The sequence below is a fragment of the Amblyraja radiata genome, chromosome 4 (assembly GCF_010909765.2).
Source record: "Amblyraja radiata isolate CabotCenter1 chromosome 4, sAmbRad1.1.pri, whole genome shotgun sequence".
In the NCBI taxonomy this organism is placed as follows: domain Eukaryota; kingdom Metazoa; phylum Chordata; class Chondrichthyes; order Rajiformes; family Rajidae; genus Amblyraja; species Amblyraja radiata.
The window spans coordinates 51,241,701-51,265,563 of record NC_045959.1 but is presented as its reverse complement, the minus strand read 5'-3'; the positions used below and the strand labels follow the sequence as shown (position 1 = coordinate 51,265,563).

Here is a 23,863-nt window from a genome sequence, read left to right as displayed (position 1 = left end):
GGGAATCTGCTAAGTGAATTTATGCAGCTACTTCTCGAGATGTTGTTCTCTGGCGTCTGTTTTTAAAATGTTAAACGTCGAGGAAGTGGGCAGAATTCCTCATTGGCAGAATAGAGAAGGCTGCCAGGAACCATTAGTGGATCTTTGAAATGATGAGGAATTTTGATATGATGGCTCGGGGGTGGAAATTCTGCGGGGTACACCTGCTTTGATTCTCTCCCCCCCCCCCCCCCCCACCCCCCATCTTTTGTCATCCGGACTTTATCAGCCGCTTTCTTAGCCCATTCGTGGGGCCTTTAGAATCAAACAGCTGCATCGAGGCGATCAAGGCTCCCGATGTTGAAGCCCCCGCCGGCCGATGAAAGACCCCGTGAACGGGCCGATTCAAGCGCATGGCCGAAGCTTCACGTGTGCGTGCATGTGCGCGCTAGGCCGCCAAGAAATTGTGTCCCCCGCATGTTTTGACAGCGATTTCCTTGCCTAGGATGGCGGCCTTTTCTGTTGAAGACACAGCAGTCCCTGTGGCCCACCGAGTCCACGCCGACCATCCGTGATCACCCGTTCACACTAGTTCTATATTATTCCATTTTCTTGTCCACTACCTATACAGTAGGAGGCAATTTACAGAGGCCGATTAACCTACAAACCTGCACGACCTTGGAATGTGGGAGGAAACGATGAACAGCGGCACAGCAACTCTACCCTTCTGGGAACTTGCTTCCTTTGTAGTTACCTTCTTGTTTCTATGTATACCTGGGGTTTTTTTTGTAGGATTCTCCTTTATCCTTCCTACCAAGAAAATTTCTTGGCCACTTTTTGTCTTCATTCTTTTCTTGTTTTCTCCCATGTCCCCTACAGGAGAGAGCTGGTTAAATCTAGGGAAGATATTGGACTGAATAAGTCTACATTCTAAAAGCTGAATTAGGCCATTCGGCCCATCAAGTTTACTCAGCCATTCAATCATGGCTGATCTATCGTTCCCTCTCAACTCCATTCTCCCCATTACCCCTGACATCTTTACTAATTGTGAATCTGTCAATCTCCACCTTAAAATATCCACCGGTCTCCACAGCCGTCTGTGGCAATAAATTCCACAGATTCACCACCCTCTGACTGAAGAAATTCCTCCTCATCTCCTTTCTAAAGGTACATCCTTTTATTCTGAGGCTATGGCCTCTAGTCCTAGACTCTCCCACTAGTGGAAACATCCTCTCCACAGAGGGCGGCACGATGGCACAGCGGTGCCTTACAGCATTTGCAGCACCGGAGAGTCGGATTCGATCCCGACTACAGATGTTGGATGTTTGGAGTTTGTACGTTCTCCCCATGACCGCGTTGGGTTTTCTCCGAGATCTTCGGTTTCCTCCCACACTCTAAAGACGTACAGGTATGTAGATAGATTGGCCTGGTAAATGTAAAAACACAATTGTCCCTAGTGTGCGTAGGATGGTGTTAATATGCGGGGATCACTGGTCGGCACAATCCCGTTGGGCCGAAGGACATGTTTCCGCGCTGTATCTCTAGACTAAACTTCCACTCTATCCAGGGCTTACACTATTCGGTAAGTTTCAATGAGGTCCCCTCATCCTTCTAAACTCCAGCAAGTACATGCCCAGTGCCGTAAAACGATAATCACATGTTAACCCTATCATTCCTGGGATCATTCTCGCAAACTTCTTCTGGACCCTCTCCAAAGCCAGAACATCCGTAAATATGGGGTCCAAAACGGCTCACAGTGGTAAGACTGGTGCATTTCAGCGCCAGAGACCCGTGTTCGATCCTGACTATGGGTGCTGTCTGTAGGGAGTTTATACATTTTCCCTGCGACTGCATGGGTTTTCTCCTGGTGCTCCGGTTTCTTCCCACACGCCAAACAGGCACAGGTTTGTTGGTTAATTGGCTTCGGTAAAATTGTAAATGGTCGCCAGTGTGGAGGATGGAGCTAGTGTACGGGGTGATTGCTGGTCTGCGCAGGCTCAGTGGGCCGAAGGGCCTGCGCACTGTATCTCTGTATCTCTAAAGGTAATTTCAATTCCCACCATAACCACTGGGGAATGTAGTGAACCAAAAGAAGTTTAGAATAATGTTGATCATATCACAAGGAACTGCAGATGCTGGTTTACAAAAAATAGACACAAAGTGCTGGAGTAACTCAGCGGGTCTGGCAGCATCTGTGGAGAACATTGATCGGCAACTTTTTGGATCGGGCCACTTCCGACCCAAAACATTGCCTATCCGTGTCCTTTAGAGATGCTACCTGACCCGCTGCGTTACTCCAACACTTTGTGTTTCTAGAATAACATAATTTGCTTCATTTATATCTTCGCTGAAGTGGTTGTTTGTCTCTGGATCCACGTGCATCACCTTGAACAGTTTCCTCAGTGCATGGTTGGTTAAGGATGAACAATAAAAATGCTGTCATCTTCAGTCCAAAGAAGGGTCTTGACCCAAATCGTCACCTATCCATGTTCTCCAAGGATGCTGCCTGACCGACTGAGTTACTCCAGCACTTTGTGTCGTCTTTTGTTGTAAACCAGCATGTGTAGTTCCTTGTTTCTACAATAAAAAATACTGATGTTGTTGGATCCATTGAATGGAGAAACAAATGTGATTTATGGGGATTTGTTGCTTATACCATGCACTTGCCAAGCCTCGCTGTTCTGTGCTCCGAATGTAACACGAAAACAAGCACAGTGTTTCAAGTTAGTCCTCAATCTTTCACTACAGAGTTGCTGGTGTTTCTTCATAAAGATACTGCCAATGAAAGGCCGAGGTAGAGTGGACATTGAAAGGATTTCCAGTAAGGAGACGGTCTAGGACTAGAGGGCACAGCCTCAGAATAAAAGGACGTACCTTTAGAATGGAGATGAGGGGGAATTTCTTTAGCCAGAGAGTGGTGAATTTGTGGAATTCATTGTGACAGATGGCAGTGGAGGCCAAGTCATTGGGTATTTTTAAAGCGGAGATTGACAGATTCTTGATTAGTAAGGGTGTCAGGGGTCATGGGGAGAAGGCAAGGAAACTGGGGTTGAGAGGGAAAGATAGATCAGTCATGATTGAATGGTAGATTGGAATTGATGGGCTGAATGGCCTAATTCTGCTCCAATATCTTACGGTCTGACAAGGAAACAGGCCCTTCTACCCAACATGTCTATACTCACCCTCGAGCTCCCATTTTCACCCTATTGCTACCTATCCCATTGTATTCTCCCAACATTCCTATCAATTGCCCTCGGTTCTACCTGCACACCGGGGCAATGTGCAGAGGCCCATTAACCTACTGACCACACTTCTTTTGGATGTGGGAGGAACCTGGAGCACCCGGAGGAAACCCACGCTGTCACAGGAAGTACGTAAAAAGTCCATGCCGACAGCACACTTAGTCAGGATCAAACACGGGTTTCTGCCGCTGTAAGGCAGCAACTCTACCACTGCGCCAGATGTTTAATGTAACTCCCTCTGATACTGAATTATAAGAACCTGTAAGAGTGTTTAACTGCTCAATGCGTGATATCATAGAGGCATCGATGGAGATGCTAGATGAAGCGACAGTTGGGAATGAGAATAGAAGTTGGGAGGTCATATTGCAGTGATACAAGATGTTGGCAAGGCTGCAGTCGGAGTATTGTGTTCAGTTTTGGTCACCATTTTATAGGAAAGATGTTGTCAAGCTAGAAAGGGTGCAGAGAAGATATTGCCAGGATTCAAGGGCCTGAGTTACAGGGAGCATTTGAGCAGGCAAGGACTCTATTCCATGGAGCGCAGGGGAAGAGAGGTGATCTTATAGAGATGTACAAAATCATAAGAGGAATTTATCAGATGGACACACAGAGTCTCTTGGCCAGCGTAGGACACTCGAGAACCAGAGGATATAGATTTAAGGTGAGGGGGAAAAGATTTAATAAGGACCTGAGGGATAACTTTTTCACTCGGAGTGGTGGGTGTATGGAACGAGCTGCTGGAGGAGGTAGTTGAGACGGGTACTATCGCAGCATTTGGACAGGTACATGGATAGAACAGGTTTAGAGAGATATGAGACAAATACAGGCAGGCAGGACTAGTGTAGATGGGACATGTTGGCCAGTGCGGGCAAGTTGAGCTGAAGGGCCTGCTTCAATGCTGTATGACTATGACTGAGTTAAAGGGTGTGGAGACATGGAGGAGACAGAACCAGCTGGATTGCTGACCTGTTTCACTGCTGTTAATTTGATGTAATTCTGTGCGGCATTTCATTTTCCCCAGAGCTGCGTGGAACAGAATGATCTCAAAGAAATCTGAGGCCCGCGTTAACTTTGTTCCGAATGGAAGGAATGCTGCCTCCAGCCCCCACAGACAATGCTGCCTCCAGCCCCCACTGCCTCCAGCCCCCACAGCCCATGCTGCCTCCAGCCTCCAGCCCCCACAGCCCATCCAGCCTCCAGCCCCACAGCCCATCCTGCCTCCAGCCCCCACAGCCCATGCTGACTCCAGCCCACACAGACAATGCTCTCTCCAGCCCCACAGACAATGCTGCCTCCAGCCCACACAGACAATGCTGCCTCCAGCCCCACAGACAATGCTGCCTCCAGCCCACACAGACAATGCTGCCTCCAGCCCCACAGACAATGCTGCCTCCAGCCCACACAGACAATGCTGCCCCCAGCCCCACAGACAATGCTGCCTCCAGCCCACACAGACAATGCTCCAGCCCACACAGCCCATGCTGCCTCCAGCCCACACAGACAATGCTGCCTCCAGCCCCACAGACAATGCTGCCTCCAGCCCCACAGACAATGCTGCCTCCAGCCCACACAGACAATGCTGCCTCCAGCCCCACAGACAATGCTGCCTCCATCCCCACAGACAATGCTGCCTCCAGCCCACACAGACAATGCTGCCTCCAGCCCCCACACAGACAATGCTGCCTCCAGCCCACACAGACAATGCTGCCTCCAGCCCACACAGACAATGCTGCCTCCAGCCCCCACAGACAATGCTGCCTCCAGCCCACACAGACAATGCTGCCACAGTAAATCTACTCACACAAGTATCTTCGGCTGATTATTCCCTCCTTTAATGAGGTCCAATGGACAAATGTTTCTCGTTTCCCTCAAGGGGGAAGCCAATGAATAAAATGTTAGTGTTATCTGTCATTACCTTCCCATGTACCAGGATGAATAAAATTCCCTGCAGCGGTCGACAGTGAATCTTGAGCCCTAACTACCCAGCTGCAAGAACATGGTAGAGTTGCTGCCTTACAGTGCCTTACAGAGATCCTGGTTCAATCTTGACTCTGGTGTGTCTGTGTGGAGTTTGTATGTTCTCCCAGTGACCATGTGGGTTTTCTCTGGATGCTCCGGTTTCCTCTCACAATCCAAAGACATACCGGGTTTATAGGTTTATCGGCTTCAGTAAAATTGTAAATTGTCCCTAGTGTGTGCAGGATAGCGTTAGTGTGCGGGAATCGATGGTCGGTGCGGACTCGTTGGTCCGAGGGACTTGTTTCCATGCTGTATCTCTAAACTGAACTAAACAGGGAAATAGGATTTTTCCTTGGTTTTAGATTCATAGATTCAAAGGTTATATAATATGGAACGGGCCCTTTGGCCCAACTCATCAACCAAGATGCGTAACCATGCTAATCCCATTTGCCTGCATTTGATCCATATTCCCCCAAACCTTTCCTATCTGTGTACCCGTCCAAATGTATTTTTAAACATTGTAATTATATCTGCGTCTACCACTTTTTCTGGCACCCTGTGAGGAAAAAGATCATTTTAAATTCCCCCCCCCCCCCCCCCCAACCTCAAATTCATGCCCTCTGTGTTTGGACTCCCCTACCATTGAAAAAAGACTGCTGCTATATACGTCGCTCTTAATTTTATAAACCTCTGCAAAGTCATCCCTCTGCCTCCTTTGCTCTAGAGGAAACTATCCTGGCCTATCCAATCTCTCCAAGGCCTCCAGTCCAGGCAACACCTTATGGATCTATAAACAAGGAACTGCAGATGCTGGTATACTTTAAAAAAGATGCGCAGTGCTGGAGTAACTCAGCAGGTCAGGCATCATCTCTGAAAATCATGGATGAGTGACGTTTCAAGTTCGGGCCCTTCTTCAGACTGATTAGTCACGCCAATCGAAAGCCAACTGCAACAATATTGGAAATAGACACAAAATGCTGGAGTAACTCATTGGGATATTGGTATCAATATCAATTGGATGTTAATATCAATATCAAGAATATTGGTATTGGCTTATTATTGTTAATGATATTAAGATACAGTGCAAAACTTGGTTTTGCATGCAATCTGATCATATTATACCATACATTAGTGTAATATTACCAAGTCAAGACCAACTGCAAGACTATTAGTATTGAGGGGCAACACAGTGATGCAGCGGTAGAGTTGCTGCCTTACAGCGCCAGAGATCTGGTTTCGATCCTGACTACGGGTGCTGTCTGTATGGAGTTTACATGTTTTCCCTGTGACTACGTAGGCTTTCTTCGGACGCTCTGGTTTTCTCCCATCCTCTGAAGACGTACAGATTTGTAGGGTAATTGGCTTTGATTTTTAAAAAAAAGTGAATTATCCCTAGTGGGTAGGATAGTGCTAGTGTACGGGGTGATCACGGGTTGGCACGGGCTCGGTGAGTCGAAGGGTTTGTTTCCTTGCTGTGTCTCTAAAGTCCTATTATTGTCAGGTACTGAGATACAATGAAAAGCATTGTTTTGTGTGCTATCCATTGTCATACGTAAGTGCAATAATACCAGTCCAGTTAAGGCCAACGGCAGGAAGCTTGATCACTAGATTTAGTTTTTTAGAGATACAGAGTGGAAACGGGCCTTTCAGCTCACTGAGTCCGCAACAACCAACCATTACCGTACACTAGTTCTACATGCCAAGAACAATTTTTACCGAAGCCAATTAACCTACAACTTTGGAGTGTAGGAGGACACCAGAGCACCCGGAGAAAACCCATGCGGTCACGGGGAGAACGTACAGATAGCACCTGTAGTCGGGATCGAACCTGGGTCTCTGGCGTTGTAAGGGAGCAACACTACCGCTGCATTGCTGTGCTGTCCCACCACCACTTGTTCATCCCACTGGATCTGTGTTGATCCAGTGGGAATTATTCAACTGGATGAGGTAGATCATCAACAGAAGTCCAGCAGTGAAAGGCCTGGATAGAGTGGATGTGTAGAGGATGTTTCCACTAGTAGGAGACTCCAGGACCAGAGGCCACAGCCTCAGAATTAACGGACGTACCTGTAGAAAGGAGATGAGGAGGAATCTTTTTAGTCTGTGATATTCATTGCTGCAGAAGGCTGTGGAGACTATGTCAATAGATGTTTTAAGGCAGAGATTGACATTTTTGATGAGTAAGGGTGTCAGGGGTTATGGAGAAAAGGCAGCAGGATGGGGTTGGGGGGAAAGAAAAATTAAATCATGGTTGAATGTTGTAGTAGACGATGGGCCGAATGGATTAATTCTGCTCCTAGAACGTACAAACTTATGAACTGAAAGCTCAAGGAAGTGTTGTAGACCTCGAGTACGAGCAGACTTGTATTAGCCAAGGGATGAGGCCCATGAGAAGTGCAAAAGCATCACTCTGCCCACCTGAAAAATGACCAGATGCCAACATGATGGATCTGCAAAACAGGACGCATGTGCCGGGTATAGCAGTAAGCTGCAGATAGAACCAAGTCACCCCTCAAGCAGTGGATCAGGTTGAAGCCCTGCATTCCTGTCACGTCCAGTCCTGAACACTAGTGGTCAATGAAGCATCTCAACAGCGCAGGGGGCTCCACAGACATCCCCTTGGAGACGGGAGAAGGCAGGAGAATGGGGTTGAGAGGGAAAGACAGATCAGCCATGATTGAATGGCATAGTTGACTCGATGGGCCGAATGGCCTAATTCTGCTCCTGAACTTTACAGCAGCCGTCCAATCCCTACTAAGCATTGAGGGTGACGTGTTCCTCTCCAACGACTGAGGTGACCAATGATGCCAATGTGGGTCTTCCACAGATGGTGCGGGCCGTCTGGGCGGTGGGTAGTTTGCAAGCTGGTCAATTGCACAGGGCTTCTGCCCGCCTGTGATGGCTGCACCTGAACTTCACATTGCCATCTTGACAGCTCCCTCCCAACTTTACGCAGTCTGGGGTTGTGAGTCTACTGAATGTTCACATCGGGTCATACAGCATGGAAACATGCCCAACGACCCAACGCCCACACCGACTAACATGCACCATCTACGCTAGTCCCACCTGCTTGCGTTTGGCCCACATCCAGGCTAATAGGTTCATACCTTGGCTAATAGCTCCAGGTAATGGGTTTAAGGTGAGGGGGAAAGATTTAATAGGAATTTGAGGGGTATCTTTTTCACATAAAGGGTGGTGGGTGTATGGAACAAGCTGCCGGAGGAAGTAGTTAAGGCAGGTACTATCTAAACGTTCAAGAATCATATAGACAGATACATGGATAGGACAGGTTTAGAGGAGTATGGGCCCAATTCAGGCAGGTGGGATTGTGTAGCTGGGATGTGTTGGTCAGTGTGGGTAAGTTGGGCCGAAGGGCTTGTTTCCACGGTGAATAAACCTTTCCTATCAATGTACCTGTTCAAATGTATTGTAAATGCTATAATAGTGCCAAACCAAACATTGCAGGTGAACCAGTTTTTTAATCGGCTTGTCTACAACACAAGCTGGTTTTTCAGGTTTGCTTTTCATTAATTTTTGCATCACTGAATTTTCTAGCGTTTTTATCAGAGCGATCTATGGTATGCTACCATTATGATACACTCCCTTTCCATCATTTTGAGTTTATTTTGTCTCCAATTTCTTCACAGGCAAACTGGCCTTCCCTCCATTCATTTTGATGCCATGCACTTTTGGTGAGCTTCTATCGTCCCTTCATCACATTCCCTCCAAAGCTGCAGGAGCTGAGGGAAAAGTCTTCAGGTAGCTCCGAAATTCACTGCAGCTGGAAAAGGTGCCCTGGATGGGCATTGGGATCAGGACTGCTGGGCCTTTTGGGACTAGGAAGGTGAGGCAGTTGGGACCTGGTGTGGGGCACTGGGCAGGACATTGGTCAGGGAAGGTACGTAGGCCAGGGACCATTGTGGGGCTGGGGTGGGGTGGAAGACTATTACCCAAGGAGAATACCAATCCAGCTTTGCATTGAGCAGAGGCACAAGTTCTGGAGTAACTCAGTGGGTCAAGCAGTATCTCTGAAGCAAATGTATGGGTGATGTTTCGGATCGGGGCACAATAAAGGTCCCGACCCCAAACGTCACCTCTCCATATTCTCCAGAGATGCAGCCTGACCCACTGAGTTACTCCAGCACTTTGTGTCTATTTTTGTAAACCAGCAGCTGCAGTTCCATGAATCTACTTTGCACTGGGAAGACCTGTTTTTTTTTTCTCTGAGAACAACCAATAATTGTGGGTACCAGGACTATTTAGTTTAAGTAACCTGTCAAATGAAGTGGCACAGTGGCGCAGCGGTAGAGTTGCTGCTTCACAATGCCAGAGACCCGGGTTGGAATGCTGTCTTTATGGAGTTTGCATGTTCTCCCTGTGACCGAGTGAACTTTCTTCAGGTGCTCCGCTTTCCACCCATATTCCAAAGTCGTGCGGGTTTGTTGGTTAATTGGCTGCTGTAAATTGTCCCTGGTGTGTAGCGCTTTTCCTCATCGGTGCGGACTCGGTGGGCTGAAGGGCGGGTTTCTGCCCCCATCTCTAAAGTAAAGCAATGCGCAGGGTGAGGACAGCCAGAGAGAGAAATCCCACAGTGGCTGCAGGACTGACCCACTGCAGCATGTCTGCATTAATATCCCTAGAATGGGGCAAAATAATCTGAAAGACATAGATATTCTTGCTTTGGGGAAAATAAATTTGAAGAAAATATAGTCAACGTATGTTGCGATACCTTGCCCATCCTTTCTTCTCTGTGGTAGATGGTCTCCATTTCCCCATGTGGAGATGCAGCTGATTCACCCACTATCTATCTATATTACTAAAAGTCTGATCTTGACCACTTTTGGCCCACTGTGCTGCGATTTCCGAGAGAACGCCGCCACCAACGGCCGTCATTTTTGGCCACCTCGCTCAGAGCCCCCCTCCGCCTTCCCGGACCGGAGGATTTTTCCCATCGATGAAAAATCAGAGAAAGATTAATGTTTTTTTTTTAAATTGCCATTCTCTCTGCTGCCCCCGCTGGCGGCAGGGGGGAGGGACTAAAAAACCCGGAAGTGTAGTCCCTCACTCAGTCTCTGCCAGACCCAGGAAGCGAGAGGGTCACGGCTCTCTGAGCTGCGAATAACACTGAACGCACGTCAACTCCCCGGTGAGTCCCCTCGATGCGGCTGTAAAGTGGCTGCTGCCCAATTGTTTGCCTCGCTATTTTTAAACGTTTGTATTCACAAAATGAATTTTGGTTGTCAGGTGGCTGCTGCCCAATTGTTTGCCTCACCTTTTTTTAAAGTTTGTATTCACAAAATGAATTTTGGTTGTCAGGTGGCTACAGCCAAACTGTTTGCCTTGGCTTGGTTTTTAAAATCGTTGCAACAGTTGGTTGCCAGCCCAAGAATCCATTCGGCCCACAATGTCTATACTAGCCCTCTGGAAACCAGTACCTTCGGCCCTCAACACCCACACTAGCACAACAGAAAGCACCCCCCCCCCCCCACTGGCGAGCAATATTGGAATTGGTGGAGAGATGGAATATTGCGTTGGTGACCAGCCCTCCCGGGTGATGCTGGGACCCAACGGGTCCCACTTAGTCTAGTTAATCTATCAATGTCTTCCAGGAATTTTATATTCTCATCTCCAGGGTTTACAGACACATCAATCTTTGTGTTAACGACAAACCTGGTTACTTGGTAGTCCTTTGTGTTATTGTGTCATTGAGTGTCATTGATAAATATAGTGAAGGGGTGAGTCCCCAAAGAGACCAGCTCGTTGCACACACCATTGTTCATATCCCCCCTAATCAGGTTTCTGAATGACCCTTCATAAGCTAGGGTACTGTCTGATTCACCTCTTTCTACTCCATTGTATACATTGGACTTTGTCTCTGGAACTGGTGCATTACATAGCTGAGATCTATATTCTGCACTCTGTATCTTCCCCGTTGCTCTACCTATTGTACTTGAGTTTGGCTTGATTGTATATATACACAGGATAGTATAATCTGGTTTGATTGGGTAACATGCAAAACAATCGTTTCACTGTACCTCTTTACAAGTGACAATAACAAACCTAAACCTTCTAATTCATTTAGATACCCTATTCTGCTCACTGTCTTTCGTTTAGTTTGGAGGTACAGTATGGAAATGGGCCCTTTGGTCCATCGGGTCTGCGCCGACCAACAATCCCCCACATACTAACTAGTTCTATCCTACACACTAGGGACAATTTAAAGAAGCCAATTAACTTACACACCTGTACATCATTGGAACGTGGAAGAAAACCGGTCAGAGCACCTGGAAAATAACCTATGCGTTCACAGAGAGAATGTGCAAACTCCGTACAGACTGCATTATCAACAAGCGATCTGCTGGGGGAACTCAGCGGGTCAGGCAGCATCTATAGATCAGTCGCACCTTCACCTGGGCTGGATTTCAACATCTGTGTCTCGCGTGCCTCCACGGAACTTTATATCATGCACTTCGTGGGAGTTTCTGTGTTTCCAAACACATAGTAATGTGGTTGTCACCAAAGATCCTGCTCCGCTATAGGATCTTTGGTTGTCACTGAACTGCCTTGGGCTGTTCTGTTGTCATTCAGTGCTTTACACAATTACAAGTTCTTTCACCTTAAAGAGAGTTGTTGGCTACAAATAGTGATATCAATATTCCCAGAAAGGGAAGTGGCGATTGATTAATTGCAGGCATTCAAAACTAATGACTGCAATGTTGCAAATTATTGAGATAGAATGAAAGCATATTATTTGCAAATGACCATCCTCCATGTACATCTTTCTTGTGGCAAACTTGCTCTCCTCTCCTCTCCCTGAATCATAGAATCGGTCAGTATAGAAACGGCCACATTTGACCTAACTCGCCTATGCTAACTGTGCTGCCTATCTATGCTAATCCCATTTACCTGCATTAGGCCTGTAACCCTCCCTGTCCTGTCCAAATGCCTTTTTAACATTGCAATTGGATCTGCTTCTATTACTTCCTCCGGCAACACATTCCAGAGAACCATCACCCTGTGTGTGTGGGAAAAAAACTTACACCTCACATCTTCTTTACATTTCATCCCCCTCACCTTAAACTTGTGCACTCTGCATTCCAGAATCATGTGCCCTGGGAGAAAGACCGTGTTTTTCTATCCTGTCTGAGCTCCTCATAATGTTATAAATCTGTAGAAGATCATCCTCTCAGCCTCTTGTACTCTAGTGAGAATAAAGCCAGCCTATCTAGTTATGATGAGAATCCATTCCAGGAAACATCCCAGAGAATAAAATTATGAGGCAATTTTGGAGTAGACAGTAGACTTTTTTTTTTCTCAGGGTAAAAATGTCAAAGTCTAGATGGCAATAGCTTTAAGACGAGAGGGGAAAAATTTAAAGGATATGGGTGGGGTAATTGTTTACAATGAGAGTGGTGGGTGCTTGGAACATGCTGCCGGGGATGGTGGCAGAGACAGATACGATAGTGGCATTTAAAAGGCTTTTGGATGGGTACATGGATATGAAGGGAATAGAGGGACATGGATCATGTACAGGCAAAGGAGAATAGTTTAACTTGGCATCATGTTCAACACCGACATTATGGGCCAAAGGGCCTTTTGCTGACCTGTCCTGTTTCATGTTCTATAAGGATTTTTAACAAAACCATTTTCCTGCACTTGCCATGTATTTTATTATTCCCTTAATTAATATCTAAAGATCTATCGAACTTCATCTTGAATGTACTGAGCCACTGAACCTCAGCAGTACTCTTAGATAATGCATCCCTAAGACTCGCTACCTTATGAATCCAATTCCTCCCATCTCTGTCCTGACTCTTGTCAGACTCTTGAACAGACCTCTCGTATGCTAAGGATGTATTCCTGATCTTCCAATCTACCACGTTGTAGCCCTCGAACTTTAAAAAAAATCTGCACTTTCTCTATATCTGTAACTTTAATATTATATGAACCGTTTAGTTTATTCTTTTACATTACTTGTTGTACTCTTATATGATACGATTTTTCCAGATGGCGCGCAAGACAAAGATTTTCACAGTATTTCAGTAAAGGCAATAATATTATGCCAATACCAGTGAGTGGCCCACACCAATTCTAAGATACTGACCCTTGGTTCTAACAGCCAGGGGAAAACATCATCCCTGCACTCACCCTGGCAAACTCTGTTAGAATGTGTTTGTTTTAATGAGATCACCACTCATCTTCTATCATGACCAACTCTGGGTTAAATAGACTCCAATAACATAGAACATCACAGGAACAGGCCCATTGGCCCACAATGCCTGTGGTGAACATGATGCCAAGATAACTAATTCCATCTGTGTCAATATGATCTATATCCCTCCAGTCCCTACATTGTCATATGCATGCCTTAAAAGCCTCTTAAATGCCACTATTGTATCTGCCTCCACCCCTGGCAGCACGTTCCACACATCCCACTCCTCCCCACCCCTCTTTTTGTGAAAAGAAAACTTGTCTCACACATCTTTAAACTTAGCGCCTCCCACCTTTACCTCTCTTGTGACCCCTGCATAATTCTTGACGCCGATGCTAACCAATCCAATTTCTGAACCACTGCTCTTTTTGCAAATCAACATAATTTGCTGGGCAGTTGACTTATTTGCCATTAGTCCCACACATTCCCATCTCACTGACTAAAACTCTCCCGGCAACAGAGATTCTGAATGTTACCGTGATCTGGGAGGGATTCATAATCCTAATGTTACAAGTTAAGTTGAGTATTAGATTTATTATTGTCACATGTACCAAGGTACAGTGAAAAGCTTTTCTCTGCACGCTATCCAAACAGACCAGATATATAGTTTCGATCAGTTCTAATTCAAGTACAGTAGGTGGAGCAAAGTGGAAAATACAGAATATAGTTCTCAGCATTTAGCAGGTAGACAAAAATGCTGGAGAAACTCAGCGGGAGCGGCAGCATCTATGGAGCACCGTTGCCTATTTCCTTCGCTCCATAATGCTGCCTCACCTGCATTTTTGTCGACCTTCGATTTTCCAGCATCTGCAGTTCCTTCTTCAGCATTTAGCACAACAGTTCCAGAGACAAAGTCCAATGTCCGCAATGGGTTAGAGGTGAATCGGACACGACCCTAACTTATGGAAGGACTGTTCAGGAGCCTGATAACAGAGGGAAAGATGTTTGTTCCTGAGTCTAGTGGTGCGCGCTTTCAGGTTTTATACCTTTTGGCTGACGAGAGAGGGATTCTGCCCAATGAAAGGAGAGAAGATGGAATGACTGGGGTGGGACAAGTCTTTGATTATGTTTATGACGGTTTCTCTGATTATTGTCATATGTACCAGTGAGCTACAGGTACATTGAAAAGTCTTGCTTCTGACAGCATCACAGGTGCACCGACAACACACACAAATATACATTATGCAACATTTCTAACAGAAAGAAGACTACAAAAAACAAGACATTAGTGGAAAAACATGAAAAGAAAATATAACAAGGACATGAGGTGGGCAGTACATTTCTGGTAAATGATCCTTGTAGTATTTGAATGTGGGCTGGATGGCCGATAAATGAACCTCCTGCAGGCAGAGGAGAAGGGGAGCTTGCTACCACGGTCTGGAGTGTCGGTGGGAAAGTGATGCATGAGACCATCGTACAAGTGAGTTGCTTTCACACAGAAATCAAAAGTTAATAACATCTAAAGATGTCAGGAATAAAAAGTAAAGTGTTGGAGGAATTTGATGGGTTATGTTCATAAGTAATTGTAGCAGAATTAGGCCATTTGGCCCATCAAGTCTACTACGTCCTTCAATCGTGGCTGATCTATTTTTCCCTCTCAACCCTATTCTCCTGCCTTCTCCCCATAACCCTTGACACCCTATTACTAATCAAGAACCTGTCAATCTTGTCCTCCACAGCCATCAGTTGCAACGAATGCCACAGATCACCTAAATGCTTAAAGAAATTGCCCCTCATCTGTATTTCCTTTTATTCTGATGCTGTGCCCTCTGGTCCTAAACTCTCCCACCAGTGGAAACATCCTCACCACATCCCCTGGAATTTAGAAGGATGAGAGGAGATCTTATTGAAGTATAGAAGATTATTAAGGGATTCAGAGGTAGACAAAAGTGCTGGAGAAACTCAGCTGGTGCAGCAGCATCTATGGAGCGAAGGAAATGGACAATGTTTCGGGCCGAAACCCTTCTTCAGATTATTAAGGGATTGGCAGGAAATATGTTCCCGATGTTGGGGGAGTCCAGAATCAGGGGCCACAGTTTAAGAATAAGGGGTAGGCCATTTAGAACAGAGATGAGGAAAAACGTTTTCACTCAGAGTTGTGAATCTGTTAAATGCCCTGCCTCAGAAGGCAGTGGAGGCCGATTCTCCGGATACTTTCAAAAGAGAGTTGGATAGAATTCTTAAAGATAGCGGAGTCAAGGTATATGGGGAGAAGGCATGAACAGGGTACTGATCGTGGATGATCAGCCATGCTCACAGTAAATGGCGGTGCTGGCTCGAATGGCCGAATGGCCTACTCCTGCACCTATTGTCTATTGTCACTCTAACCAAGCTTTTCACTATTCGGTAAGTATTAATGAGGTCCTCGTCTCCCCCCCCCCCCCCCCCCCCCCCCCCCTAACCTTCTAAACTCCAGCGTGTACAGGCCTAGTGCTGTGTAACGCTCATCATATGTTAACCCATTCATCCCCGGGATCATTCTCGTGAATATGCAGTATCTGTGGGAAAAAATGGCAGCAGTTTTTATTTTTTGCACAAGGTTCCAGCATCTGCAGTATCTTGTGCCTGAGTTGATGAGGATGTGGAACTCTCCCTCACCCCCCCTCCCCCCCCCTCCTCCTCCCCCTCCACACAGGTAATGTTTGTGGGTCAGTCACAGGCAATATAATTTTGACCAGGCTCCGGTGAATGGATGACCATGCAATAATTTTGAAGCAGGAAAAGCAGTAGAACAGTAACCTGCTTTGTACTGAACACGTCCATTCAACCCCACGTGTTATTCAGTCTATTTTTAGATTTTTAAACATTTTTATTCCCTTAAGGAAATTGTTAAGATAATGTTAAAAATAACCTGCAGATTTCTAACCTTCACAAGCAATAATGTGTTGATTCACCCACTTTATACATTTCAGTCTATGAAATGTCTGAAAGAGTCAAGTCATGAGTGTTTTTTTGTCATGTTCATGTTACAGGAGCAGAATTAGGCCATTCAGTCAATCAAGTCTACTCTGCCAGTTAATCTACCTTTCCCTCTCAACCCCAATCTCCTGCCTTCTCCCCATAACCCCTGACACCCTTACTAATCAAGAATCTATCAATTACCATCTTTAAAATATCCATTAACTTGGCCATATGTCCTGAAACGGAACAATGGAATCCTGACTTGCAGCAGCGCAACATATATGTAGGCATAGTAAATACTATAATAGACAACGCAAAAATGTTCAGTATATATAAAAAACAAACATAAACAGTGCAAAGACAAAAACATTGGCTCAAGTCTATGTGGTTCAGAGCATATTTGGAACTTGTAATGTTTACTAGCCTGCTGGTTGTTGGGAAGAAGGTGCTCTAGAACCTGGATGTTAGTTTTCAGACTTACTGTACTTCATACAGCATAGAAACTGACCCCTTGTCCAACTTATCCATGCCAACCAAGTACCTTCCTGAGTTAGTTCCATTTTCCTCGGCCCATATCCCTCTGAACGAAGCATTATAAAACCAAGGTAGGCAGGTAGAATTGAGCTACAGATGATCTTATTGAAAGACAGTAGAGGCAGGAGATGGTGAACAGCCTCTTCCCAACCACCTTTGCAAGGCCACAGTGTGGTGGTTCTGACACCGTGCTGGAGTAACTCAGCGGGGCCAGCCTTGCCATGCCTGGCAAACATAGATAGGTGACGTTTCAGGTCGGGACCCTTCTTCAGACTGATTCTGAAGAACAGCCCCAACCCGAAAGGTCACCTATGCATGTTCTCCAGAGTTTCTGTCTGATCTGCTGAGTTACTACAGCACTTGGTAAACCAACTTGTTGCTACAGTGTGGTCATGTTGTCATAGAGTGATACAATGTGGAAACAGGCTCTTCGGCCCAACTTGCCCACACCGGCCAACAATGTCCCAGCTACACTAGTCCCACTTGGCTGCACTTGGTTCATATCCTTCCAAACCTGTCCTATCCATGTACCTGTCTAACTGTTTCTTAAACAATGGGATAGTCCCAGCCTCAACTACCTCCTCTGGCAGCTGTTCCATACACCCACCACCTTTTGTGTGAAAAAGCTACCCCTCGGATTCCTATTAAATCTTTTCCCCTTCACCTTTAACCTATGTCCTCTGGTCCTCGATTCCCCCACTCTGGGTAAAAGATTTACCCGATCTATTCCTCTCATGATTTTGTATTCCTCTATAAGATCTCCCCTCATCCTCCTGCGCTCCGTGAAATAGAGACCCAGCCTACTCAACCTCTCCCTATAGCTCACACCCTCTAGTCCTGATAACACCCTCGTAAATCTTTTCTGAACCCTTTCAAGCTTGACAATATCTTTCCCATAACATGGTTCCCAGAACTGAACACAATATTCTAAATGCTGTCTCACCAATGTCTTATACAACCTCAACGTGACCTCCAAACTTCTATACTCAATACTCTGACTGATGAAGGCCAAAGTGCCAAAAGCCTTTTTGACCACCATATCTACCTGTACTCCTAGATCCCTCTGCTCTACAACACTACCCAGAGGCCTACCATTTACTGTGTAGGTCCTGCCCTTGTTCGACATCCCGAAATGCAACACCTCACACTTCTTTGTATTAAATTCCATCAACCATTCCTCTGCCCACCTGGCCAATCGATCCAGATCCTGCTGCAATCGTTCACAACCATCTTCACTATCTACAAAACCAATAACTTCTAACCCAGACGTTTGCTCCCATTCCTCAACAGGTGATCGAATCGGTGGGGATCCTTGTTTACAAAGCCTTGGACTGGGGCCTGAAGGACAATGAGGAACGGGAGCTCAGTCCACCGCTGGAGCACTTGATAGACCGCATGACAAATATCCTAGACGAGGGTGTGGGAGCCGAGGGGAGTCTGGATGAGGGGTACGACGGTCAGGACGAAGAGGACGAGCAGAAAGAGATCATCACAATAAGACGGATCACCACAATAAGGAACTTCAGGCACGTGATAACGGTGAGTCTTCTTCGCTTGGCATATTGTGTGATGCATATTTATTTGTGGACAAACACAGGGCAGCACTCATCCCACAACACTGATCTGTTTACCATCACGACTAACCTTTACACCTTACTTTTAGACTTTAGAGATACAGCGCGGAAACAGGCCCTTCGACCCACCGAGTCTGCCAAGACCAGTGATCACCCCGTACACCAACACTGTCATAGACTCTAGGGACAATTTACAATTTGTACCGAAGCCAATTAACCTAGAAACCTGATAGACACAAAATGCTGGAGTAACTCAGCGGGTGAGGCAGCATCTCTGGAGAGAAACATAGAAAATAGGTGCAGCAGTAGGCCATTCGGCCCTTTGAGCCTGCACCACCATTCAATATGATCATGGCTGATCATCCAACTCAGTATCCTGCACCTGCCTTCTCTCCATACCCCATGATACCTTTAGCCACAAGGGCTACATCTAACTCCCTCTTAAATATAGCCAATGAACTGGCCTCAACTACCTTAGGGATGGAATGGGCGACGTTTCGGGTCGAGACCCTTCTTCAGACCTGGAAACCTGTATGTCTTTTGAGTATGGGAGGAAACTGGAGCACCCAAGAAAGCCCACGCCAGCAGGGAAAAAGTTCAAACTCCATACAGATAGCATTCGTAGTCAGGATTGAACCCCTGGTCTCTGGCGCTGTAAAGCAGCAGCTCTATGCTGTTCTACACCACTGTGCCGCCCTAAGGGGAAGACTCTGACCCTGAGCACCACAAATCAAAGCTTTTCTCTGTGCTTCAGGAAGCATACACAATATCAAACCAATACCAGTACGTTTGCAGCTGAGGCTCGTTCCATAATGTACTACTCCACTTTCACACTGTGTCGATTTCTGCATATGCCGAATCATGGATCATTTAGAATAATTTTTCAAGAGAGAGTTAGATTTAGCTCTTGGGGTTAATGGAATCAAGGGATATGGTGAGAAAGTGGGAACGGGATACTGATTTTAGATGATCAGCCATGATCATATTGAACGGCTGTGCTGGCTCGAAGGGCTGAATGGCCTACTCCTGCACCTGTTTTCTATGTTTCTAACATGGAACAGCACAACAACAGGCCCTTCGGCCCACAATGTCTGCTCCAAACATGATGTCAAGATAAACTAATCTCATTTGCCTGCACATGATTTAAACCACGAGGTGTACTTTTTTACACAAAGGGTGGCGGGTGTCTATAGCGACCTGCCGGAGGTGATAGCTGTGGCAGGTACTATCATAATCTTTAAGAGACATTCAGACATGGATAGGAAATGTTTAGAGGGATGTGGGCAAGTGGAGCTAGCATAGATGGGGCATGTTGGGCTGAAGGGCCTGTTTTTTACGCTGTATGACTCGATGACTCCATTCCTAGCATATCCATGTGTCTTATCTAAAAGCCTCGTAAACGCCACCTCCTCCACCGTGGACAGTGTGTTCCAGGAACCCAATATTTACTCTGGAGAATTGCAGCTTTAGTCACGCAAAAACCATTCGATTTCTTGCATATGTCAATAACTTCCACATAGACTGTTTTGCATAAATATTGTGTCGGTGAGATCTGATGATGATTAATGTTCAGTATCCCTGCTTAAGCTGGGCAAAGATAGCAAGTTCCTTCATCCAGCTGTGTCACCGACAGCTGTCATCCTGGCTTGCCATTTGTTATTTAAACTACAGTTTTTTTTTTTAGTTCACTAATTCCAAGAATATTCTCCTTAAACTAATTTTGCCCCACCTTTCGATTTAAAATGTTTATATAATAAAATCTGGTGCAATACCTCTTTCATTAACAAATGACGCTGCTCTTCGGTAAAAGCAGGGCTGATTTTAGATTCAGCTTTCCGGACGAGCAAAGTATGAGTTTAGGTTATTGTCATGTGAACCAGTCAACGGAAAGACTATAGGTGATTACAGTCTAGCCGTCCACAGTGTACAGTTACTTCAGCTTTTTGTGTCTACCTTTGATTTTTCACCAGCATCTGCAGTTCTTTCTTACACAATAGACAATAGGTGCAGGAGTAGGCCATTCGGCCCTTCGAGCTAGCACCGCCATTCAATGCGATCATGGCTGATCATCCACAGTCAGTGTACAGATACACGATAAAGGGAATAATGTTTAGAGCAAGATAAAGTCCAGTAAAGTCCAATTAAGAATAGTTTTAAGGTCTCCAATGAGGTAGAGGGGACTGCTCTCTAGTTGGTGAGAGGAGTTTTAGTTGCCTGGGTCAATGCACAGAAACTTCCCACAAATAACAGTGATGAAAGTGGCGTCACAGGTAGATCGGGTGGTCAAAAACGCTTTTGGCATATTGGCCTTCATCAGTCAATAGAGGTTGGGAAGTCATCTTACAGTTTAAAAAGACGTTGGTGAGGCCACATTTAGAGTACTGTGTTCAGTTTTGGTCACCATGTTATAGGAAAGATGTTGTCAAGCTAGAAAGGGTTGGAGATTTAAGGGCCTGTCCCACTTAGGCGATTTTTTCAGCCACTGGCACAGTTGTAACAGGTCACCGAAAAAGTGGCGACTGGACCCCCCTTACGACAATGTCTACGACAACCTACCACCCAGTTGACATCAAAATATCGACAACCGGCGACCCATTAGGACGTCCATCTATGACCACACCTATGTCCACCTAAGAGCACACGGGCGACAACCAAAGTCAACCTACGTCCACCCACGACAAGCTACGACAAGCAACGACCCTATCGGCGACAACTGAAGACAATTCAGTCGCCGATACCTGTTGACGTAGGTAGTCGCCAATGGAATGCACCAAAGTCAGCACCCGGCGACAACTAACAACAACCTGCCTCACCCTGGTGACAACCTATGACAGCACCTTGTAGAAGACAAAGTAGAAGACAAAGCTGCGACAAGCCCACAGTCGCCGAAATGTTTTGAATATTTCAAATTCCAGCGGCGACCAGAAAAATGTTACGATTCTTTAGGCGACTCACGACCATACAGGCGACACCCATGTGGCGACAGCATAATCGTAGAAAAAAATCGCCTAAGTGGGACAGAGGCTTGACGACGATGTTGCTGGGACTCAAGGCGGAGAACTATAGGGAGAGGTTGAGCAGGCTGGGATGCTATTCCTTAAAGCGAAGGAGGATGAGGGATGACCTTGTAGAGGTGTACAAGATCATGAGAGGAATACATCAGGTACACGCACAGAGTCTTTTGTCCAGTGTAGGGTAGTCGAGAACCAGAAGACAGGTTTAAGGTGAGGGGGGAAAGATTTAATCGGAACCTGCGGGGGAACGTTTTTACATAAAGGGTGATGGGTGTATGGAACAAGCTGCTGGAGAAGGTAGTTGAGGCAGGTACAATCACAACAATTAAGAAGCATTTAGACAGATACAAGGATAGGACAGGTTTAGAGGGATGGGCTAAACGCAGGCCAGTGTGACTAAGGTAGATGGGACATGTTGGTTGGTGTGGGCAAGTTGGTGGTGAAGGGCCTGTTTCCACACTGTACGACTCTATGAATCTGGCTTCTCTCTCTGCTTTCACTCTGTTTAATGTTATCTCACTCTACTGGTCAAGTGCAGGGGCAGCTGCCTGAAGCTGCCGGGGCCTGTCGTTTAGTACGGGGACAATGACTACTATTCTCCAATGCGGATGTCAATGTGTGACATCCTGCCAAGTGTAAAGAAGAGCCGTGGCTTGAGACGTCCCAACCAGGTGGTGTTATATTTCAGCTGGAAGAAATGATTAAATGCTGGAAATACTCAGCAGGTCAGTCTTTGCCAAAAGAAACAGAGTTAACATTTCAGGTCAAAGATCCTTGGCCCGTATATTTTTTTTTAAAGCTGCTTCCCCATTCCAGAACACAAAGTCAGTCAGTCAATTCAGTCAATTTTATTTGTGTAGCACATTTAAAAACAACTCGCGTTGACCAAAGTGCTGTACATCAGTGCAGATACTAATGTGCTACATACAGACCTAACAATACATACATAAACTATTTACAGCGCCCCCTCAGAGGGCCTCAAAAACGCAAGAGAGTAGAAATAGGTTTTGAGCCTCGATTTAAAGGAGTCGATGGAGGGGGCAGTTCTGATGAGTAGAGGGATGCTGTTCCACAGTCTAGGTGCTGCAACCCCTGAGCTTAAACCTAGACCGCGGAATAGTCAGTAGCCCCAAGTCGGCCAACCTGAGGGACCTGGAGGTAGAACCTTGGGTTAGAAGATTTTTGATATGGGGGGGGGGGGGGGGGGGCAAACCCGTTAAGGGCTTTGTATATGAATAAGAGGAGCTTGAAGTTGATTCTGTACCGTACTGGGAGCCAGTGGAGGGAGACCAGAATAGGGGTGATGTGGTCCCTTTTACGGGTACCCGTCAGAAGCCTAGCTGCGACGTTTTGAACCAATTGCAGGCGGGACAGGGATGATTGGCTGATGCCAGTGTATAGGGAGTTGCAGTAGTCAAGGCGGGAGGAGATGAATGCGTGGATGATTTTTTCAAGGTGGTCGAATTGGAGGAATAGTTTTATTTTAACTATGGTACGAAGCAGGAAGAAACTAACTTTTACCACTGACTTGACTTGTGATTCATCAACCCCTCCAACCCAATCCACCCCCTCCCCTGTTACTTTCCCTTGCAACCGCAGGAAATGCTACACTTGTCGCTTTACCTCCCCCCTTGACTCCATCCAAGGACCCAAGCAGTCTTTCCAGGTGAGGCAGAGGTTCACCTGCACCTCCTCCAACCTCATCTATTGCATCTACTGTAGGTGTCATCTGCTCTACATCGGTGAGACCAAGCGCAGGCTTGGCGATCGCTTCGCCGAACACCTCTGCACAGTTCGCATTAACCAACCTGATCTCCCGGTGGCTCAGCACTTCAACTCCCCCTCCCATTCCGAATCCGACATTTCTGTTCTGGGCCTCCTCCATGGCCAGAGTGAGTCTCACCGCAAATTGGAGGAGCAGCACCTCATATTTCGCTTGGGTAGATTACACCCCAGTGGTCTGAACATTGACTTCTCCAATTTCAGGTAGTCCTTGCTTTCTCCCTCCTTCCCCTCCCCAGCTCTCCCACAGCCTACTGTCTCCGCCTCTTTCTTTCTTTTTCTCCACCCCCACCCCCCCAACATCAGTCTGAAGAAGGGTCTCGTCCCAAAATGTCGCCTATTTCTTCTCTCCATAGATGCTGCCTCACCCGCTGTTCCTCCAACATTTTTGTCTACCTTCAACCCTTCTCAGATGATTTAGGTTTAGATTTGCCACGTGTACCAAGGTAGAGTGAAAAGCTTTGTTTTGCATACTGTCCAAACAGACCAGATAATACTATACATTCAGTCCAAACAAGTACAATAGGTAGAGCAAGCCTCTTAATTCTCCTCCCCCCCCCCCTCACCTTAATCCTACACCCTCCCTTCCCCCTGTGGGGGAAAACAGACTGTTCATTTCATCCATACCCCTCATATTCTTGTACATCTGAGGTTAAAGTTTATAAT

General features: G+C 46.2%; 1 protein-coding gene across 4 annotated transcripts in view; it reads left to right on the top strand.

Moving 5' to 3' along the window:
- The window catches only part of spire1 (spire type actin nucleation factor 1), a 149,569-nt gene that overhangs the window by 56,490 nt on the left and 69,216 nt on the right, over positions 1–23,863 (top strand). For all 4 annotated transcript variants that reach the window (XM_033019416.1, XM_033019417.1, XM_033019415.1 and 1 more), the window contains one exon: positions 18,118–18,366. In XM_033019416.1, coding sequence (XP_032875307.1) covers positions 18,118–18,366 — 249 coding nt within the window. The remainder of the gene's footprint in view (positions 1–18,117; positions 18,367–23,863) is intronic.